General features: G+C 46.9%; 1 protein-coding gene across 6 annotated transcripts in view; it reads right to left on the bottom strand.

The window, feature by feature from the left end:
- Positions 1–10,811: 10,811 nt before the first annotated feature.
- The window catches only part of SHROOM2 (shroom family member 2), a 162,746-nt gene continuing 153,626 nt past the window's right edge, over positions 10,812–19,931 (bottom strand). For 4 of the 6 annotated variants that reach the window (XM_016942806.3, XM_016942808.4, XM_016942811.3 and 1 more), the window contains 2 exons: positions 15,337–15,609; positions 10,812–13,584 (listed from right to left, as the gene is read on the bottom strand). In XM_016942806.3, coding sequence (XP_016798295.2) covers positions 13,318–13,584; positions 15,337–15,609 — 540 coding nt within the window. In that variant the 3' untranslated portion in view covers positions 10,812–13,317. The remainder of the gene's footprint in view (positions 13,585–15,336; positions 15,610–19,931) is intronic. The other 2 variants (XM_016942807.3, XM_016942812.3) reach the window with 1 other exon arrangement.

Raw genomic sequence — 19,931 nt, 5'->3', positions numbered from 1 at the left:
AAGACTGGGGACAGCTTCAAATGGAACCTGTGTAAGAAATGAGGCTGCCAAAAGGCAAACGATGCCAGCTACCCAGTATGTAGGACTAAACATTACACGGAAGTCAAAATCCCACTGGACTCCTTTGCTTACAGGGTTTCCATAAGAAGGAATTTATTCTGAGCAAATGAGCAGAGATGTGTGCAAAGATCTAAGTGCAAAGCACACCCAATGAACTCTGTAACTGAGGTTACAACTGGGACAAAAAGGCAAAATCCTAAAACCACACTTAGAGAACCGTTCAGTAAACCATTTTATATCCTTATAATGGGATATCACACCAAAATTCAATACTATGTTGAAGAATAATTAAGGAAAACGTTCCCAATACTGCTAAGTAAAAAGCAGATTTCAAAAATATTATTATATAATCCTGTTTCCTTAAAAAAAGCAAAAGGAAAAAGGAGACAGGGAGGGAGGAAAAGAATGGAGGGAGGGAGGAAGGGAAAGAGGGAGAGAAAGACGGAGGGAAGGAGAGAGTGAGGGGAGGAATGGGGGAAGGAAGGAAGGAAGGTGGGAAGGAGGGAGGGCAGGAAGGAAGGAAGGGGGTACGTGGCTATGTTGCCTTCCATGGCAAAACAGGCTTTGCAGCTGTGATGGAATCGAGGATCCTGCTGTGGGGAGATGATCCCGGCTTATCCAGGTGGGCTAGTGTCATCACAAGGGTTCTTGTGTGAGGGAGGCAAGAGGGTCAGGGAGGGAAATGAGATGATAGAAGGAGGGTCAGGGAGAGACTGGAAGACGCTAGACTGCTGGCTTTGCGGATGGAGGAAGGGGTCGTGAGACCAGAAATGGGGTGGCCTCCAGATACTAGACAGGCAAGAAACCAATTCTCCCTGGAGCTTCCAGAAAGGAACACAGCTCTGCTCACACCTTGACTTTAGCTTGGCGTGACAGATTACAGACTTCTGACCTTCACAACTGTAATGCGTAAATGTGGCATTTTAAACCACTAAGTTTGTGGTAAATTGTTACAGCACCAATAGGACACTAACACACTGCCTATGTCTGGCTGGAGAATTCTTTTATTTTTTATTTTTGAGAGAGTTTTGCTCTTGTTGCCCAGGCTGGAGTGCAGTGGTGCAATCTCGGCTCACTGCAACCTCCACCTCCCGGGTTCAAGCGATTCTCCTGCCTCAGCCTCCCGAGTAGCTGGGATTACAGGCGCCCGCCTCCACGTCCAGCTAATTTTTTGTATGTTTAGTAGAGACGGGGTTTCACCATGTTGGCCAGGCTGGTCTCAGACTCCTGACTGGCTGGGGAATTCTATGTGATCTCTTTTGTTCTTCAGTGTCCTACAATGTGACAAGTTTATGTGCTTTTCTGCACTATTGGTTATCTTAAAAAAAAAAAAAAAAGCAATGCACACATGCATTTAACTACACCCTCTCCTCAAAGCCCACTAAAATGACAGAAACAGCTTAAAAGAGGCATTAACCCTCAGAGAACACAGCAGATGATTTACCAAAAAGATCCTGGTAGCAGGAAAGGTGATAGACAAATGCCAACTGGCTGGGTAGGCCAGAAGGCTGAGATGCAGACCTGCCGGGAGCAAGACTCTTTGTGGCACCAGGTGCCTCTGCAGGGAGGGGGCTGTCGGTGGGGGAAGTACGGGGGACTGTCAGTAGGAATAGTGCCTGAGAATCTATATCCGATGCCCCCAATTACCCCCTTCACCGCCGCCGCCCATAATCACCAGACCACCAGTCCCCTTCTGTGGCAGAAGGCAGGAGAGCCAATCTGAACTTGGAGGGAGGTAGCTGTACAGTCTTGCTCCCACTGGGCTCCAAGTGTTTGATGAACTCCAAGTGTTGTCATATAACAGATTTTCATGTGGAGAGCAGAAATAGCACTTCCTTTTTTTTTTTTTTTTTTACAGTATTTGGAGAATTTATTTTTCTTTTTTGAGACAGGGTCTACTCTGTCGCTCAGGTTGGAGTGTAGTAGTGTGATCATGGCTCATTGCAGCCTCCAATTCCTGGGCTCAAGTGATCCTCCTGCCTCAGTCTCCCTAGTAGCTGGGAACACTGGCACATTTCACTACACCCAGGTAATTTTTTTTTTTTTTTGTAGAGACGGGGTCTCCCTATGTCTTCCTGGCTGGTCTTGAACTCCTGGGCTGAAGCGATCCTGTCACCTCGGCCTCCCAAAGTGCTGGGATTCCAGGTGTGTGCCCCCGCGCCCAGGCAGGTCTGCTATTTTAATATTTGTTTTCTTTCTTCTGGTTGTTGTTGTTGCGGCTTCCCTTCTACTGCCCTCTTTTGGGCTATCTGAGCAAGGTCAAAAGTTATCTATTGAGTTGTCTGAATCTCTTTGTACAGTTTTTAAGTGGTTGTTCTAGAGATGACAATACACAGGCATTTCATAGCCTATTTTGAAAAAACTATTTATTTATTTGTTTATGACAGGGTGTGGTTCTGCCGCCCAGGCTGGAGTGCAGTGGCACAATCTCAGCTCACTGCAACCTCTGCCACCTGTGCTCAAGTGATCCTCCCACCTCAGCCTCCCCAGTAGCTGGGACGACAGGTGCAGGTCACCACGCCTGGCTGATTTTTTTGTATTTTTAGTAGAGATGGGGTTTTGTCATGCTGCCAGGATGGTCTTGAACTCCTGGGCTCAAGCGATCCTCCTGCCTCGGCCTCCCAAAGTGCTGGGATCACAGGCGTGAGCAACTGTGCCCGGTCCATAGCCTATTCAGAATTAATATTTCATTATTTCCAGAGGAATGCAGCAACTTTACCACTAGGTGTGTCCTTTTCCTTGCAACCTTTAGGTTACAGCTGTCATATACATTAAGATCTACATCTCTCCCTTCTAATTCATAAATACCATTTTGGTTTCTTTTTCAATCAAACTTAGAAAAGCATTGAAGAAGCCAGGTGCGGTGGCTCACGCCTGTAATCTCAGCACTTTGGGAGGCCGAGGTGGGTGGATCACCTGAGGTCAGGAGTTCGAGACCAGCCTGACCAACATGGTGAAGCCCCATCTCTACTAAAAATACAAAATTAGCCGGGCCTGGTGGCACATGCCTGTAATCCCAGCTACTCGGGAGGCTGAGGCAGGAGAATCACTTGAACCGAGGAGGCGGAGGTTGGAGTGAGCCAAGATCGCGCCATTGTACTCTAGCCTGGGCAACAAGAGCAAAACTCCTTCTCAAAAATAAGAAAAAAAAATTGAACATGCTTTTCTTATATATGCTAAAAAGTTGACAACTGTTATGGACTGAATGTTTGCCCCCCTTATCCCCTAACTAGATGTTGAAATCCTAACCCCAGTGTGCTGGTATTAGGAGGTGGGATCTTTGGGAGGTAATCAGGTCATGGGGGCAGAACTCCCCATGAATGCGATTAGCGCCCTTATAAGAAGAGGCCTGAGAGCTACTTTGCTCTCTTTCCACCATGTGAGGATACAACCAGGCCAACAACGCGGTTCTCACCAGAACCTGACCACAGGCGCACCCTGATCTTGGATTTCCAGCCTCCAGAACTGTGAGAAATCAATTTCTGTGTTGTTTATGATTCACTCAGTCTATGGTACTTTGTTATAGAAGCCTGAACGGATTAAGACAACATGTAATATTTGCTAATAGTTTGAGTCCTTTGAATCAATTTAAGAAGAAAGGCTCATGCCAGTAATAGTTTAAAAAGTACTCTAATTCCAAATATCCATTCTACAGGCGATAGTTTAAGACTGAAAATTCTGCACGAGCAGAATAATGTAAACAAAATATTCACACTCAGGGTTTTTCGTATTTGAAACTCTCCCTGCATGCTGTATTCTTTTTTTTCTTCTTCCTTTGATTAGAATGGGCCACAAAAAATAAATAAATAGGGCCGGGCGCGGTGGCTCACACCTATAATCCCAGCACTTTGGGAGGCTGAGGTGGGCAGATCACAAGGTCAGGAGATTGAGACCATCCTGGCTAACATGGTGAAACCCCGTTTCTACTAAAAATACAAAAATTAGCTGGGCGTGGTGGCAGGTGCCTGTAATCCCAGCTACTCAGGAGGCTGAGGCAGGAGAATCACTTGAACCTGGGAGGCGGAGGTTGCAGTGAGCCAAGATCGCACCATTGCACTCCAGTCCGGGTGACAGAGCAAGACTCCATCTCAAAAATGATAATAATAATAATAATAACAACAATAATAATGATTAAATTAAAAAAAATAAAAAACAAAAAAAGGGTAACACATCTCCCCAGTTTTGTTCATAGGCCAGTATTTATATATGATTGGATATGAACAAGGACGTCAGTCTTCTGGTAGAATGTTTAGCTGTTTAAGTATATCCAGTTGAGTAATCAAGTGTCATTGGTATAAAAATAAATTCCTCTCTGAAGAAAAAGTTTAAAGTTTAGAACTTAGGAAATGCCATAGAAAACAAAGAATTTTTAGAAACATTTTTTCCTACATATTCTTGAGCTCTTTTTAAATGCCTACATAATGAGCTGTAATAGAGCAAAAATGTCAAAATCCCTTCACAGGACGTGTTTGCTCTAAATCAACTCACTATTGAGATAGGGCAGCTGGATGTACTTGTGTCAAGTCAGTGGAGAAACACTCCAGGCTTACGATGGAGTCTCCACCACCAGGCTGGGGATCTCGATGTGCACATCTTAATCTCTAGATCCTTTCGACACCCAGTTCTCATTCGCTTAGCTTTCCCTTTTCAAAAGCAAAATTAATATGTAGGCTGGGCAGGGTGGCTCACACCTGTAATCCCAGTACTTTGGGAGGGTCGTTTGAACCCAGGAGTTCGAAACCCATCTGGACAACATAATGAAACTCCATCTCTACAAAAAAATAGAAAAATTAACCAGGTGAGGGACGCATGCCTGTAGTCACAGCTACTTGGGAGGCAGAGACGGGAGGACTGCCTGAACCCAGAGAGATCGAGGCTGCAGTGAGCTGTGACTGTGCCACTGCACTCCAGCCTGGGCAATAGAGTGAGGTCCTGTCTCAAAAAAAAATACACACACACACACACACGCACAGATATGTAGGTGAAATCCTATGAAAAGAGAGAACACAGGGAGGAGGCAAAATTATCATGTAGGTAAAAAACTCTTGAACAGGGCAGTTTTGTGGTTTGTAATATCCATCTTTGCTTTCCTAAATATAGAGCAATTGCTGCAAGGCTGGTCTCACTAAAAGAGCTTTATAAAATTGATGGTATGAGGTTTAGTGACAGTAGGGCACGTTACAACCTATAAAATGCTTTTCACGCATCTTTGACTGAAATGGATCACAAAAATAGCATAGCAAGACGCCAAGGGAACTCATCCATCCAGGGGGCCACAGATCTTTAGGGAGAGCTGGCTTTCAGCTCACCACATCAAGGATGCTGCTTGCCCTTGGGGGCTTCTTCTGAGCCAGATGAGGCTCCTGGCATTCCAGTCACCTTTGCTGTCTCAGCACTCCCTTTCCTGCCTTCAGAGCAAAGATCCAACACTCAAAGAGCACAGGGGTTTGAGGATACCCTCAACAAACATTTGATGAAAAAACAAATGTGTGCAGAGGCACCTGGGTATACGCTCTACACACAGAAAGATGATATCCAGATATGTCAAAGCAACTCAGCAAAGCAAGCAGCGATTATATTAACTTCGAACCCTGACATGAAACTTGGATGACACCACACGTCAAACAGTGTTTTAAGGGGCAAGAGTATGTACAGGGATTTGTAAAAAACTTCCTGTTTGCCTGATGCACATGTATAAAAAATAAATGTTTTAACATCCCTTTGAAGTCCTTCATGCACACTGTATGATATGGTTTGGATTTGTGTCCCCACCCAAATCTCATGTTGAATTGTTATCTCCAATGTTGGAAGAGGGGCCTGGTGGGAGGTGATTGGATCATGGGGGTGGATTTCTCCCTTGCTGTTCTCATAATAGTGAATTCTCATGAGATATGGTTGTTTAAAAGTGTGTAGCACCTACCCCTTCTCTTTTCTTCCTCCTTCTCTGGCCATGTAAGACATGCGGGCTTCCCCTTTGCCTTCTGCCATGATTGTAAGTTTCCCGAGGCCTCCCCAGCCATGCTTCCTGTACAGCCAGCAGAACTGTGAGCCAATTAGACCTCTATTCTTTATAAATTACCCAGTCTCTGGTAGTTCTTTATAGGAGTGCGATAATGAATTAATACAGAATTATATCAATACCCCAGGAATGGGGTATTAATATAAAGATACCTGAAAATGTGGAAGCAGCTTTGGAACTGAGTAACAGGCAGAGGCTGGAACAGTTTGGAGGGCTTAGAAGACAGGAAAATGAGGGAAAGGTTGGAACTTCCTAGAGACTTGTTAAATTGTTGTGAGCAAAATGCCAATAGTGATACAGACTATGAAGTCCAGGCTGAGGTTGTCTCAGATGGAGATGAAGAACTTACTGGGAACTGAAGCAAAGGTCACTTTTGTTATGTGCTAGCAAAGAAGTTGGAGGCATTATGCTCCTGCCCTAGAGATCTGTGGAACATTGAACTTGAGAGAAATGATTTAGGGTATCTGGCAGAATAAATTTCTAAGCAGCAAAGTGTTCAAGGTGTAACCTGGCTGCTTCTAACAGCATATGGTCCTATGCATGGGCAAAGAGATGATCTGAAACAGGAACTTATATTTAAAAGGGAAGCAGAGCATAAAAGTTTAGAAAATTTGCATCCTGACCATGTGGTAAAAAAGAAAAACTAATTTTCTGAGGAGAATTCAAGCTGGCTGCAGAAATTTGCATAAGAGGAGCTGAATGTTAATAGCCATGACAATGGGGAAAATCCATCCAAGGCATTTCAGAGACCTTCACGGCAGCCCCTCCCATTATTGGCCCAGGGACCTAGGAGGGAAAAATGGTTTTGTGGGCCAGGCCCAGGGCTCCTGCTGCCCTACATATTCTCAGGACACTGCTCCCTGTGTCCCAGCTGCTCTAGCTCCAGCGTTGGCTAAAAGGGCCCCAGATATGTCTCAGGCCGCTGCTCCAGAGGGTGGTAGCCATAAGCCTTGACAGCTTCCATGTGGTGTTAAGCCTGCAGGTGTGCAGTGGGCAAGAGTTGAGGCTTGGGAGCTGCTGCCTAGATTTCAGGGGATGTATGGAAAGGCCTGGAAATCCAGGCAGAAGTCTGCTGCAGGGGCAGAGCCCTCATGGAGAACCTCTGCTAGGGTAGTGCACAGGGAAAATGTAGGGTTGGAGCCCCCCGACAGAGTCCCCAGTGGGGCACTGCCTAGTGGAGCTGTGAAGAAGGCCACTGTCCTCCAGACCCCAGAATGGTAGATCCACTGGCAGCTTGCACCATGCACCTAGAAACGCCACAGGCACTCAACGCCAGCCCTTGAGAGCAGCCATGAGAGTTGAGCTCTGCAGAGCCACAGGGGCAGAGCTACCCAAGGCCTTGGGAACCCACCTCTTGCATCACTATGGCATGGATGTGAGACATGGAGTCAAAGGAGATTATTTTGGAGCTTTAAGATTTAATGACTGCCCTGTTGGGTTTCGGACTTGCATGGGGCATGTAGCCCCTTTGTTTTGGCAGATTTCTTCATTTTGGATTGGGATTATTTATCCAATACCTGTACCCCCACTGAATGTTGGAGGTAACTTGTTTTTTATTTTACAGGCTCATTGGTGGAAGGGACTTGCCTTCTCTCAGATGAGACTCTGGACTGTGGACTTTAGAATTAATGCTGGAAAGAATTAATGCTGGAATGAGTTCACACTGGGGAACTGTTGAGAAGGGACGATTGTACTTTGCATTGTGAGAAGGACATGATTTGGGAGGGGCCAGGGGCAGAATGATATGGTTTGGATTTGTGTCACTGCCCAATTCTCATGTTGAATTGTAACCCCCAATGTTGGAGGAGGGGCCTGGTGGGAGGTGACTCAATCATGGGAATGGATTTCCTTCTTGCTGTTGTCATGATAGTTCTCATGAGATCTGGTTGTTTAAAAGTGTGTAGCACCTCCCCCTTCTCTCTCTCCCTCCTGCTCCAACCTAGTGAGACGTGACTCCTTCTTCACCTTCTGATATAACTGTAAGTTTCCTGAGGCCTCCCCAGCCATGCTTCCTGTACAGCCTGTGGAACTGTGAGCCAATTAAACCTCTTTTCTTTATGGATTACCCAGTCTCAGGTAGTTTTTTGTAGCAATGCAAGAACAAACAAATATGCCATATTATAATTTTCTGGTAAACAGAGAAAGAATATTAATAACTATATCTGTATGAATACATCAACAAGAGAATAAGTGAACTATATGCCCAGGAAATGGCTTTTGCATCTTTTCTGTGAACACCTAAGAGCAGACAGATCATCTGGAAGGCTCTTAGGAAGGCTCTGTTGGGTGAGATGCCTATTTTCTCCCAGTGTGTGATTAAGAACATTTTCAAACAGCAAAGTTGAAAGGATTTTACAGTAAACACCTGTATACTCACCACCAAGTTTCTGCCATTAGTGTTTTACTGTGCCTATCACGTATCAATACACCTATTCATCTCTCCCCACCCATTCACCCATCTTATTTTTTATGCATTTCAAAGCAAATTGCAGACATCAGTATATTCCTCCCTAAACACATCAGCCCGCATAGCATGAAGTGCAGTTCAATATTTATTTTTTCCTTCTCTCGTAAAATGCACAAATCTTAAGTACATGATGGCTGGATTCTGACAAAAGCCAACACCTCTGTAACCCATGCCCCTATCCATTTGCAGAACATGAACTTCACCCCAAGTACCCTGTGCACCCCCCCACCTCTGGAGACAACTATGACTTTGATATTTTCTACCACAGACAATTTGGCCCATTCTAGAACTTCACATAAACGAAGTCTTGCAGCAGGCACTCTTCTTACCTGAGCCGTCTCCCACTTGGCACAGTGTTTCTTAGATGCATTCTTATATTTTGTGTGGTTCAGTAATTCATGCCTTTGTATTTCTGAGCAGTATTCTATTGTACATAGTAGACTATCATTATTTATTCTCCTACTGATGAACATCGGAGCTGTTTCCACTTTTTGACTATTAGAAAACATTAGAACGAATCACAGAACCTGCTCTAATTTACAGCCCAAAGTTTAACAAGAGGTTAAACATATAAATTAAGATATGACCATCACAAGGCCAGGTGCGGTGGTTCACGCCTGTAATCCCAGCACTTTGGGAGGTCAAGGTGGGTGGATCACTTGAGGTCAGGAGTTCAAGACCAGCCTGGCCAACATGGTGAAACCCCATCTCTATTAAAAATACAAAAATTAGCTGAGCATAATGGTGGGCACCTGTAATCCCAGCTACTTGGGAGACTGAGGCACAAGAATCGCTTGAACCAGGGAGGTGAAGGTTGCAGTAAGCTGAGATCACGCCACCGTACTCCAGCCCGGGCGACAGAGCGAGACTCCATCTCCAAAAAAAAAAAAAAAAAAAAAAAAAAAATCTGACAATCATAGACAGAAAGGGAGTTTAAACAAACACAAGAAAACACATATAAACCCATCCCTGGGCTGCAGTGACTTATACCTGTAATCCCAGCACTTTGGGAGGCCAAGACAGGAGCATGGCTTGAGGCCAGGGGTTTGAGGCCAGCCTGGGGAACATAGCAAGATGCTGTCTCTGCAAAAATAAAAAATTAGCCAGGTGTGGTAGAGAGTGCGCCTATAGTCCCAGCTACTTGGGAGGCTGAGGTGGGAGGATCACTTGAGCCCTGGAGTTGGAGGCTGCAGTGAGTCATGATCGCACCACAGCACTCCAGCCTGGGCGACAGACAGAGAAAGGCTGCGTCTTTTTTTCCAAGTGTTTTCCCATAACCCTGACTGCCTAACCTTCAGGTCTCACAAATCTGCTCCCTAGCAGAAACACTTCTAATCCTACCAAATAAAAGAAATCAACCGTTATCTACCTCTCGGGTGGTTCTGGCGGGCGATCTATTCTGACTACAGGGACAGTGTTTCCTCCAGGTGCACAACAGGATAAGAGCCGTATTCACAGCTTATGCAGCCGTGCTGTGAACCAAGCATGGCGTCTAAGCACACCAACATTTATCAACTCACTTGACCTCACAGCAGCCCATCTCCAATTACGAGAGAGGAGCTGGGGCTCACAGAGGCTGGGTTACTTGCTGTGGCCACACAACTAGAAGTGACAGAGGTGGCTTTGCTCCAGGCAACTTGACTCCGTGGTCCCAGCCACTTTGGTGCCACTCCATTATCAGTAGACACGAGGAGGCGGGCGAGATGGAGCCCATGGAGAGCCCCAGTTCTTCATCCCTCCCTGTGTCCACACTCTGCCATGTGAATTTACGGTTCCTCCACTAAAAGGTGGAGCCTGTTCCACACCCTTTGGTGCCGGGGTTGGCCAGGAGATGTGCTTTGCCAGAAGAAGGTTAGCAGGTATGACAGGACAAAGCCAGGAGAAGCCCCTTTGTGACAGGGTGTGTTGTCTTGTGCCCCTGCCGTGAACACATCCAGCCACACGGCTGGTCCCATGAGGAAGAGGAGAGGCACACAGCACAGAGCCCAGCCCGAATTAGCTCATCTACAAATTCATGAGCTAAGTCAATACTTTGTTGCACAGATTATTGCTGACATTTTATAGTTTGTTACACAGCATTACTGGGGCACCAGCTAAGTGATGCGACCTGGTCCCTGTTTCCTCACTACAAACCGACTAGTGTAAATAAATTACACACATATAATCAATCCCACGGTTTACTCAGATGGCTTAAGAATCTGACGTATGGTGAGGACATTCTTTTTTTACAAAAGCTGTAAAGTAGGTAAATCAAAGACATCTCCATTCACTTGAAGAGACACTATTTATTTTGTTACAGTCAAGCAGGATGATCTGTTGATAGGTGAGTGGTAAGTGTCGAGCATGAAATCTACACACATTTGCTGTGGTGGACTGAAGGATACAAGCCACAGGCCACCCCCCATAGGCAGAGCCCTCCACAGCCACACTACAAGAGGGTGAAGGAGCAGGTGCCACCCAAGAACACCAGGGCCAACCATTAGCACCAGATTGATTTTCTATGAATAATACAACTAGATACAGAGTTATGGATGTTGACTCACTAGAATCTTTCGGTCCCCACTAACCAGACGTTTCAGAGGCAAACAGGGGAACTGACAGGACAGCTGGCTCTATGTGCTTTGCTACAAGGATACTCGAGCACTACGTATTGCTGTGTAGAAGAGAAAGTCCTAAAAAGACATCAAAAGGCTGAGTACAGACACAAATTGGATTATTCACATTTTACACACATATCATCAAAATGACCACAATACTGTATTTGAGGGCAAAGAATAACAGGTAAAAGCTCTGCCAAACAAAATACTCTGAAATTCCTTGGGTCGTCTCCCCGAGGGAGAAAGATGGGGGTAAGTGCACAGCCAGCTTCACCTTTTCAGACTGACCAGCATTCACAGCAAGTGACTACCAGCTGGAGAGGAGGAGGAAGCTTCGCTGGCAGAACAGGGATTTTTCAAGTTAGCAAGAGCTTAATTTAACAGGAATACACACTTTTGGAAAGACATTTATCCTTTTGGCATTGGTAGGCTGCCAAAAAGGCGGTTTATTGCCTGCATCATTGAGCTTGCCAGTTTGGACTTGGCTCTATAGAGAATGCATTACCGTCAACACGGCCCCTCTGGCTCAGGAAGTGTGGATTCTAGTCTTTTAAGACATCTGTGTGTGTGCGTCTGTGCACGCGCACCATCTGCTTTGGTAAGGCTGTGGTCACTGCTGCTGACAAAATGAAATCTCCATTCCACTGGAAAACTTCTTTTATGGGAATAAGGGGAAGTCAGGGTTAAAATGATAACCGTTGATCCAACAAATGCCCTAATACGACCTAAACACGAAGTCACCCAAGGGATTCACTCACCATTAACATGCATTTAATTAAACATTTTTTGAAGAAATACACTGAATCTACAATTATTAGATAAAAATAAGTAAGTTATAAATTATAACCAAGCCATCGGCGGCTGAACGTCTTTTCGTGTGCTTGTTTGCCACACGTGTATGCTCTTTGGTGAAGTGTCTATTCAAGTCTTTTGCCTGCTTTTCACTTGGGCTGTTTGTTTTCTTACTATCCGGTTTGAGAGTTCTTTGTACATCCTGGACACAAACCTTTTGTCAGATACACGATTTGCAAATATTTTCTCCCAGTCTGTGACTTGTCAATTGGGAACTGACAGCATGACAGTGTTTTCTTTTAACAAACCAGGCTCTCTTTAGAATCCTGCCATTTCAATCAAGGAAATGGGCATAGAATCTTTAAACTTCATGGCAGAAAAAGATCAAGCTCAGGAGCTGTGTAGTCCACGGGACCTCTGAAGAGGAAGGGGTCTTCCCGTACATGGAATGTGGCCCTCATGCCATGCTAAACGATTTAAGGAGGAAACAATGGAAAAGTAGCCAATTATCATGGACAATCATATGCATACAAAATACATGGGGGGAAAGTAACTGAAAAAATCTTCTGTTGGTCTTGAGAAACAGCTAACAAGCACATTACTACTGGACACGCTCTTAACCAAAAAATTTTACTTTGCAGAACAACTGTGATGTGAGGTGAGAAGGACTAAAGCTATTTGCCTGCTTGGTGCATGACTGTTTTTTAAAGCATGCACGTTATTTCTTTAAGTGGCAATTTAATCTGAGAATGAGTGAACCCAACCACACAGGTTGTTCCTTTCACAGTTGGTTTTTAACCATTAGGAAACTATTCACCTTTCCAAAAAGTTAATAAATTATCATCATCATGATGATGATTTCTGCTGGGTCAGAGAACATCATTAGATAACAGAGACAAATGCTCACACTGTTGAATGAGCAGGGACAAAACCTGGCAGCCCATGCCTGGATGAATCACAAGAGAAGATGAGCACCAGGGTCCCCCTCTCATGCACGTCATGACGCGCTGGCTGCTGTCCAAGCAGTTGGCTCAGCATCTGAAGATGGGAGGAACAACGAGTTTCCCACTGACAGTGACCACTCGGCATGCACCACAGGCCCAGCCCACAGCCCATGCAGTGGAAACTCACATCCAGCAGAGCCTGGTGTCAGGTGTAGTTATGTGTAAAGGAAAATGGCTCTCAGCAATCAAAAGGGAAACTAAAAAATTAAATAAATCATCCCACACAAACACGAAAGTTATTGCTTTTATAACAGCCTCTTTGCTATGGGAGAAGTCTCTTTCCAGGCCATGAACACAGGTGGGGTCTTCGCGAGTATCCTTGGGAACGGAGCTGGAGCTCGGAGGCCCCGTGCCCCTCCTCCACCGGGGACTGGTCTCTTATTTGCCCCTTTCGGGCTGAAGGCTGTCGAATAAGCACTTCAGCTGCTCTTCACCAAGGTGGATTTTATCTTCCAGCTCCCGCTGCTCGATGATGAGGGCCGACTTCATCTTCACGAAGTGCTCATAGTCCGCGAGGCTCTCCTCGCTCAGATAGTTGGCCAAAATGTCAAAGACGATGCGCTCGCGGCGGTCCAGGTTCTCCTTGAGCTCCTTGGCGTCCTCGTGCTGCTGGATCAGGACTCTCTGCTTCTCAAGCAGTGATTGCTGTTGACAGACAAACAAGCCTGTTGAGGACCAGGATGAAAGCCGGGGCACTGGCCAACCCTTGAAGACACTGGCAACTTGTGGGCTGGTCCCACAACTTATCGATGGAAACCCTGATGCCACCAGAGATCCGATGGGGTCCACACAGACAAACCCAGGGCCCAGGGCCTGGGGGCATGTGTCTCATGGTTGCAGTGGGCCAGCCTGAGGCCCCCGGAAGCCGCCCACAGGCCTCTCTGGGTTTCCTCTTGCTGTCTGAGCCTGACTCTCTCCCACCTGCCTCGAATGGTGAGCAGAAGAGTCACCAAGGGACTCACAACGACAGAATTCTGAGATGCTGCAAAGGGCAAAGGACTGCGGGGCCCTCTTGGTGTCAAGGTCCGCTCCATGGGAACACCGTGGGACAGCTGGCCACATGGGAGGACTCGAGAGGAATTCAGGGCAGGCTTGCTAAATGCTCCTGGCAGGAGGAGGAGAAGCCCTTGAGCCTGCAGAGCATATCTGCACACAAGGAAGCCTGAGGGTGGAGAAGACGCAGTGCTGTGCACGGGTGTCGGCCAGCAGCCCCCTCGGGCACGGTGCCACCCTGACCTAGCTAGTTCCACGACACAGTTACTAAGCACTCGGCTGAGTGCAGAAGGGCACCGTCTCCAAGCCCAGCGCCAGGACAGCGTTCTGCGTGGCCCAAATCACCCTCACCTGGAGAAAGGGGAGGGGTGCTTCTTCTGCTCCCCTTCTGAGAGAGGTTAAGATGTTTTATTCATGATACAGATGAACATTCTGAAGGCCTGTTCTGTGCAAACAAAACTAGCTGTTTTAATGATATTTGGCCTATGAGGTAAAAGCCAACGAGGCAGCTATTATTTCTCTTGGTTCATGTGTGAAAGGACGAAAAGACAGACCCACTGAGAAACGCCTTGAAGTTAGATGCACTGTCTGCTTCCTTCTAGACTGATATATGCCCTCTTGTTAAATCACAGCTACAACCCCCACAAGAAAATAGCTATCATTGAGTACTTACGATCGTCAGCAGGCAGGCATGTCTGTTACGGACTTATACATGGTAAAAGAAAAGTAAAAAAACCAACAACATGATTTTTCTAAGAAGAGACAATTATCAGTAAGAGTCAATAGGAATATCTAAAAAGATGTCAAAAAACAGTTCTTTGAGAAGATCCCGCAGCCCTGCAGTCCAATGACGGTTCAACTCCCTGCATCTGATAAGCACCTTTTCCCCTCAATTAAAAGGAAGGAGGCCAGGCACAGTTGCTCACACCTGTAATCCCAGCACTTTGGGAGGCTGAGGTAGGCGGATCACTTGAGCTCAGGAGTTCCAGACCAGCCTGGCCAACATAGTGAAATCCCGTCTCTACCAAAAAAAATACAAAAATTAGCCGGGCATGGTGGCATGCACCTGGGAGCTCAGCTACCCGGGAAGCCGAGGTGGGAGAATCTCTTGAACCTCGGGAGGCAGAGGCTGCAGTGAGCCGAGATCGCACCACTGCACTCCAGCCTGGGCAACAGAATGAGACCCTGTCTCAAACAAACAAACAAACAAACAAACAACTAAAGAAATATAAAAGGAAGGAGAGGGTATAGAGCGTGCACTGTCTCGACAAGGTGTGCAGGAGGAGGTGGACAGGCCATGTGGAAGCTATGCTAGGCTCCAAGGAGCTGACTTTCATGACACTTGAAAAACAGCCTTCCCACGAGACCACCCCCCATTTCCAAGTCAGACGTATCTGCATTTACCCGATCACCGGGAGAAGCGCTGTCGTCCAAATTATTGAGGGCATTCTCCACCCGGGCCAGGCGGCCTGACAGTGACAGCAGGAGGTTCACCACTTTGTCCAGGTCTCCAATGAACATCCGGAACTTGTCAAACTCGCTGGGCTTGCAGACGCCTTTCACGATGGCCTCCACCTCGGCCCCCAGCACGGTGTTGGCCTGCACGTCCTCCAGCAGGCTCTCGCGGGCCTCCCGGAGCACCTGCAGCTTGCGGCTGATGCTCTCGATGAGCTCCTGCTGTTGGGCACGGGATGGCAAGGGAACACGGAGACACTGGTTAGGCCGGCCCCCACCCCGGCCACACTGCTCACTGCCACCTTGGCGCACCTACGTGAAAGGTGCAGCTGACCTGCGCGAAAGCTCACTTTTGCATCACCAAATAATAGGGGATTTATACGACTAAGGGAAAGAAGAATGACTCCTAATGGCACTATTGGCATTTAAAAATAAAATAAACCTGTTCTCGTTCTGTTCATGCCCTATTAGAGAACGTCGGAGTTGTGGCCCCGATGCTCGTCATGGTAGATGCAGTTTCAACCCATATCTTTGGAAGGAGTCACAGACCTATGTATTCTGTCCTTTGGAATTTTCTAATTTAAAGATTCACATAGAGAGAAAGTAGTGACTCTTATGTCCAGCACCAAATTCCGTGATTAGTTATGTGTCCTGTACATATAATTATTGTCACTAGCAATTATTTTTATTTATTTAATTTTTATTTTTGAGACAGGGTCTTGCTCTGTTGCCCAGGCTGGAGTGCAATGGCCTCCCGGGTTCAAGCAATTCTCGTGCCTCAGCCTCCTGAGTAGCTGGGATTACAGGCGTGCGCCACCACACTTGGCTAATTTTTGTATTTTTAGTAGAGATGGGGTTTCACCATGTTGGCCAAGCTGGTCTTGAACTCCTGACCTCAGGTGATCCACCCACCTTGGCCTCCCAAAGTGCTGGGATTACATGTGTGAGCCACCGGGCCTGGCCTAGCAATTAAAATTTTAATTGCTAAAGAGAAAAAAAAAGAAAAAAAATTTTAATTGCTAATACTAGCATATAAAAATTAAGACCAATAAAGGGATACGAATGAACTTAACAGTCTTTTACTATAACCTACAGATTTCAACTTGACCAAAATGCAAACAGATGACTGTTTTCAAAATTGTAGTAAAATATATGTAACATAAAGCTTGCCATCTTGACCACTTTTCAGAGCATAGTTCTGTGGTGCGTGGTACATTCATGCTGCGATGCACCTGTCACCAACCATCCGTCTCTAGAACTCTTTCATCTTCCCCAACTGAAACTGCGTAACTATTAGACACTAACACTCTATGCCCTTTCCCACCAGCCTTCTAAATGATGACATTTTTTCTACTTGTTTAGAGAAGCGGTCTTGCTATGTTGCCCAAGCTGCAGTGCAGTGGCTACTCACAGACATGATCATAGTGCACTACAGCCTCAAACTCCTGGCTTCAAGTGGTCGTGCCCTGATTCCATAATCTATGGGTAAAATGACCAGCCGGATGAGTATTAGGCAGGAAAAGTCAACCCCACAGCAGGAGAAACATGTGCCAGATACGAGGCAGCCTATTTCCTGATTGCGTGAGGTCTTTCCCTCACATGGATGCATTTATTTTATTTTATTTTAATTTTGTTTTTTGAGACAGGGTCTCACTCTGTTGCCCAGGCTGGAGTGCAGTGGCATGATCACACCACTCACTGCAGCAGTGACCTCCTGGGCTCAACCAATCCTCCCACCTCAGCCTCCTAAGCAGCTAGGACCATAGGCATGCACCACCACACCCAGATAATTTTTTTATTTTTGTAGAGACGGGGTCTCTCCATGTTGCCCAGGCTGGTCTTAAACTTTTACCTGCCCAAAGCAAGATCTAATCTTCCCCAACCTTTCCATAAAGAAATCCTCCACCGCCTTGAATGAATGCAGGTCTTAAGATCCCCATATTCCTGAAGGGTCCTGCGGCACACCTAGGGGAAAGGAACGCTACACAGAGAGGCCAACAAGAATCTCAACAGGCAGACCTTGTGGCTTTCTCCTCGGTCTGTTAGGACTGGATTGTAGTCTTTTTGTCCAATCACATTTCTACACAGATTTCTATCAGGCCTATCCAATGAAGGCTCCATAAAAGGCCCAAGAAGACGGGGCTGGAGACTTCCTGACAGGTGAAGACAAGAAGGTTCCTGGAGGGTGGAACACCCAGGGAGGGCATGGAAGCTCTTCCGCACCCCTTTCCCCATGCCTCGCCCTACACATCTCTTCACGTGTATCCTTTGTAACATTCTTTATCATAGATGTAAATGTTTCCCTGAGTTCTGTGAGCCACTCTAGCAAAGTAATGGAAACTAAAGAGGGGGTCATGGGAACCCCAACTTGAAGGTGGTTGGTCAGAAGTCCCTGAGACTCAGACTTGCGACTGGTGTGTGTGGGGGGTGCAGTCTTGGGGACTGAGCCCTCAACCCGTGGGATGAGACGCTACCTCCAATTTGACAGTGTCACATCTGAACTGAATCAGAGGCCACCCAGCTGGTGTCTGCTGCAGAAGTGACTGCTCGCTGGGTGTGTGGGAAACCCCCCTCACACATGTGGTCACCGAAGTCTTCTGTGTTGGTTGCTGTGGCGTGAGAGCAGAGGAAAAGTGGTTTGTGCCTTTTCCTACTCACTACCTATCTGGAGAGACTGTTTAAGTTGAGAATCTCACAGCTGAGAATGTGGCCAAATTTTAGATATTCATCACTTGAGGGAAAAGCACAAAACAGGAAACAGGCATGAAGAACTTCCCAAATTCCTGATACCAATGCTAGCCTGAAGGAAGACTGCAAGCAATGCAGGGAACTGTGGATAAGGAAGGACGCCCGCCAGGGCTGCTCAGGAATTTTTTTTTTTTTTTTTTGAGACGGAGTCTCTGCTCTGTCGCCCAGGCTGGAGTGCAGTGGCGCTATCTCGGCTCACTGCAAGCTCCGCCTCCCAGGTTCACGACATTCTCCTGCCTCAGACTCCCGAGTAGCTGGGACTACAGGCGCCCGCCACCACGCCTGGCTAATTTTTTGTATTTTTAGTAGAGACGGGGTTTCACCATGTTAGCCAGGATGGCCTCGATCTGCTGACCTCGTGATCCGCCCACCTCGGCCTCCGAAAGTGCTGGGATTACAAGCGTGAGCCACCGCGCCCAGCCGCTCAGGAAATTTTCAGTGCCATTATTCTTCAGCAATTACGGAAACGTAGATTTTATACTGGTGCATGAACATGTGCCCTCAAAACCTACCTCAGCTGAGCTAATTTGAAACTGGGCTCTCTGGAAGGAGTCCAGATTTCTTTATTGGTTCTTTTACATGTCATATGCAAATTTTTATTGAAACCATTTCCCCTTTGTTAAAGGGCCATTGTATAAAGAACAGCCGTTGGCTTTCAAAGATTTCTGAGACAAGACCTGGCCTGGGACAGTGCACAGATCAGTGGCTGTCCACACCACCCAGGGTGCTGAAGGGCTCACCACTGTGGTCCATACTGTCTGGCAGGCCCATCTGCTATTTCTTGCAGTGCGTGGCTTTCCAGGAGGCTCAGGTAAGAGCCTGCAACAGTAGAGACCAGGCACACAGCCACTCTCATCCCTCCACTAAGAATGAGCCCTGGGCCATTCATTCCCTTCCTCCACCTTTTGTTCCCTTCTATAGGGGAAACAAGGTCTATTCTGTCTGGGCCCTGCACTCACCTCCTGGTTCCAGGGAAAAGCCATAATTCTCAAAGATTCTAAACTTAAACCAATCAGCTATCTGGTTCAACTCAACATGGTGCCCTCTTTTCTGGGCAGAGTCCTTCTGAGCTGCCCCAAGTATAAAACCATATCTTGTCATCTCTGCGTGATGCTTCTCTACCAGCCACCAGAGCCCCCTGCTGCCTCCCTGCCTGGGGCTTCCACTCTCTCAACTCTGTCCTTAGTCTTCTCCTAAAACAGAGGGTTCCCTGATTTGGCTCTCAGCTCTATGACCACCTAGCAATGCTGTGACTGGGACAACTGTGGTCGCCCTGGGAATGTTGGAAGCCTACGGAATTAGGGTCTCATATGTTCCCCTGAAGCAGCTACAGAGCAGGTGGCCTGCTAAGTCCCCATCTGCGCTATGCTCGCTTCCTCCCTGAACACGCCTCCGCCTGTGCACACGTTGCAGGAATGTGCGACATCATAAGCGTGTGGCTGCGGGAAAGCAGGGAGAAAATGTAATGCAGCAGCGGCCGCTTTGTCCAATCAAGCAGGAAAACAGGACCGCTGAGTCATCAGCACCATAGAGAGCTGGGATGGGATGTACAGCATGTGCTTCTGGTGCAGGTGCCCAACTCACACTTGCTGAACTAAAGTGAGGCCAACTTCCAGCCCACAGTGACTCACTCAGTTCCGGAGCCACACTTCCGGTGAGGCGGCTTCCCAGCATCTCCAGCCTCCCAAAGCAGGTGGACAGAGTGCCCCACAGATGAGGGCGGCAGAATCAAGGCATGCCGCTTCTGAAATTCATTATATCATGAAAAACAAAGGCATGCGAGCAAAGAATGCAGT

Source organism: Pan troglodytes, chromosome X (assembly GCF_028858775.2).
Source record: "Pan troglodytes isolate AG18354 chromosome X, NHGRI_mPanTro3-v2.0_pri, whole genome shotgun sequence".
Lineage (NCBI taxonomy): Eukaryota > Metazoa > Chordata > Mammalia > Primates > Hominidae > Pan > Pan troglodytes.
This window is presented reverse-complemented; position numbering and strand designations above follow the sequence as displayed.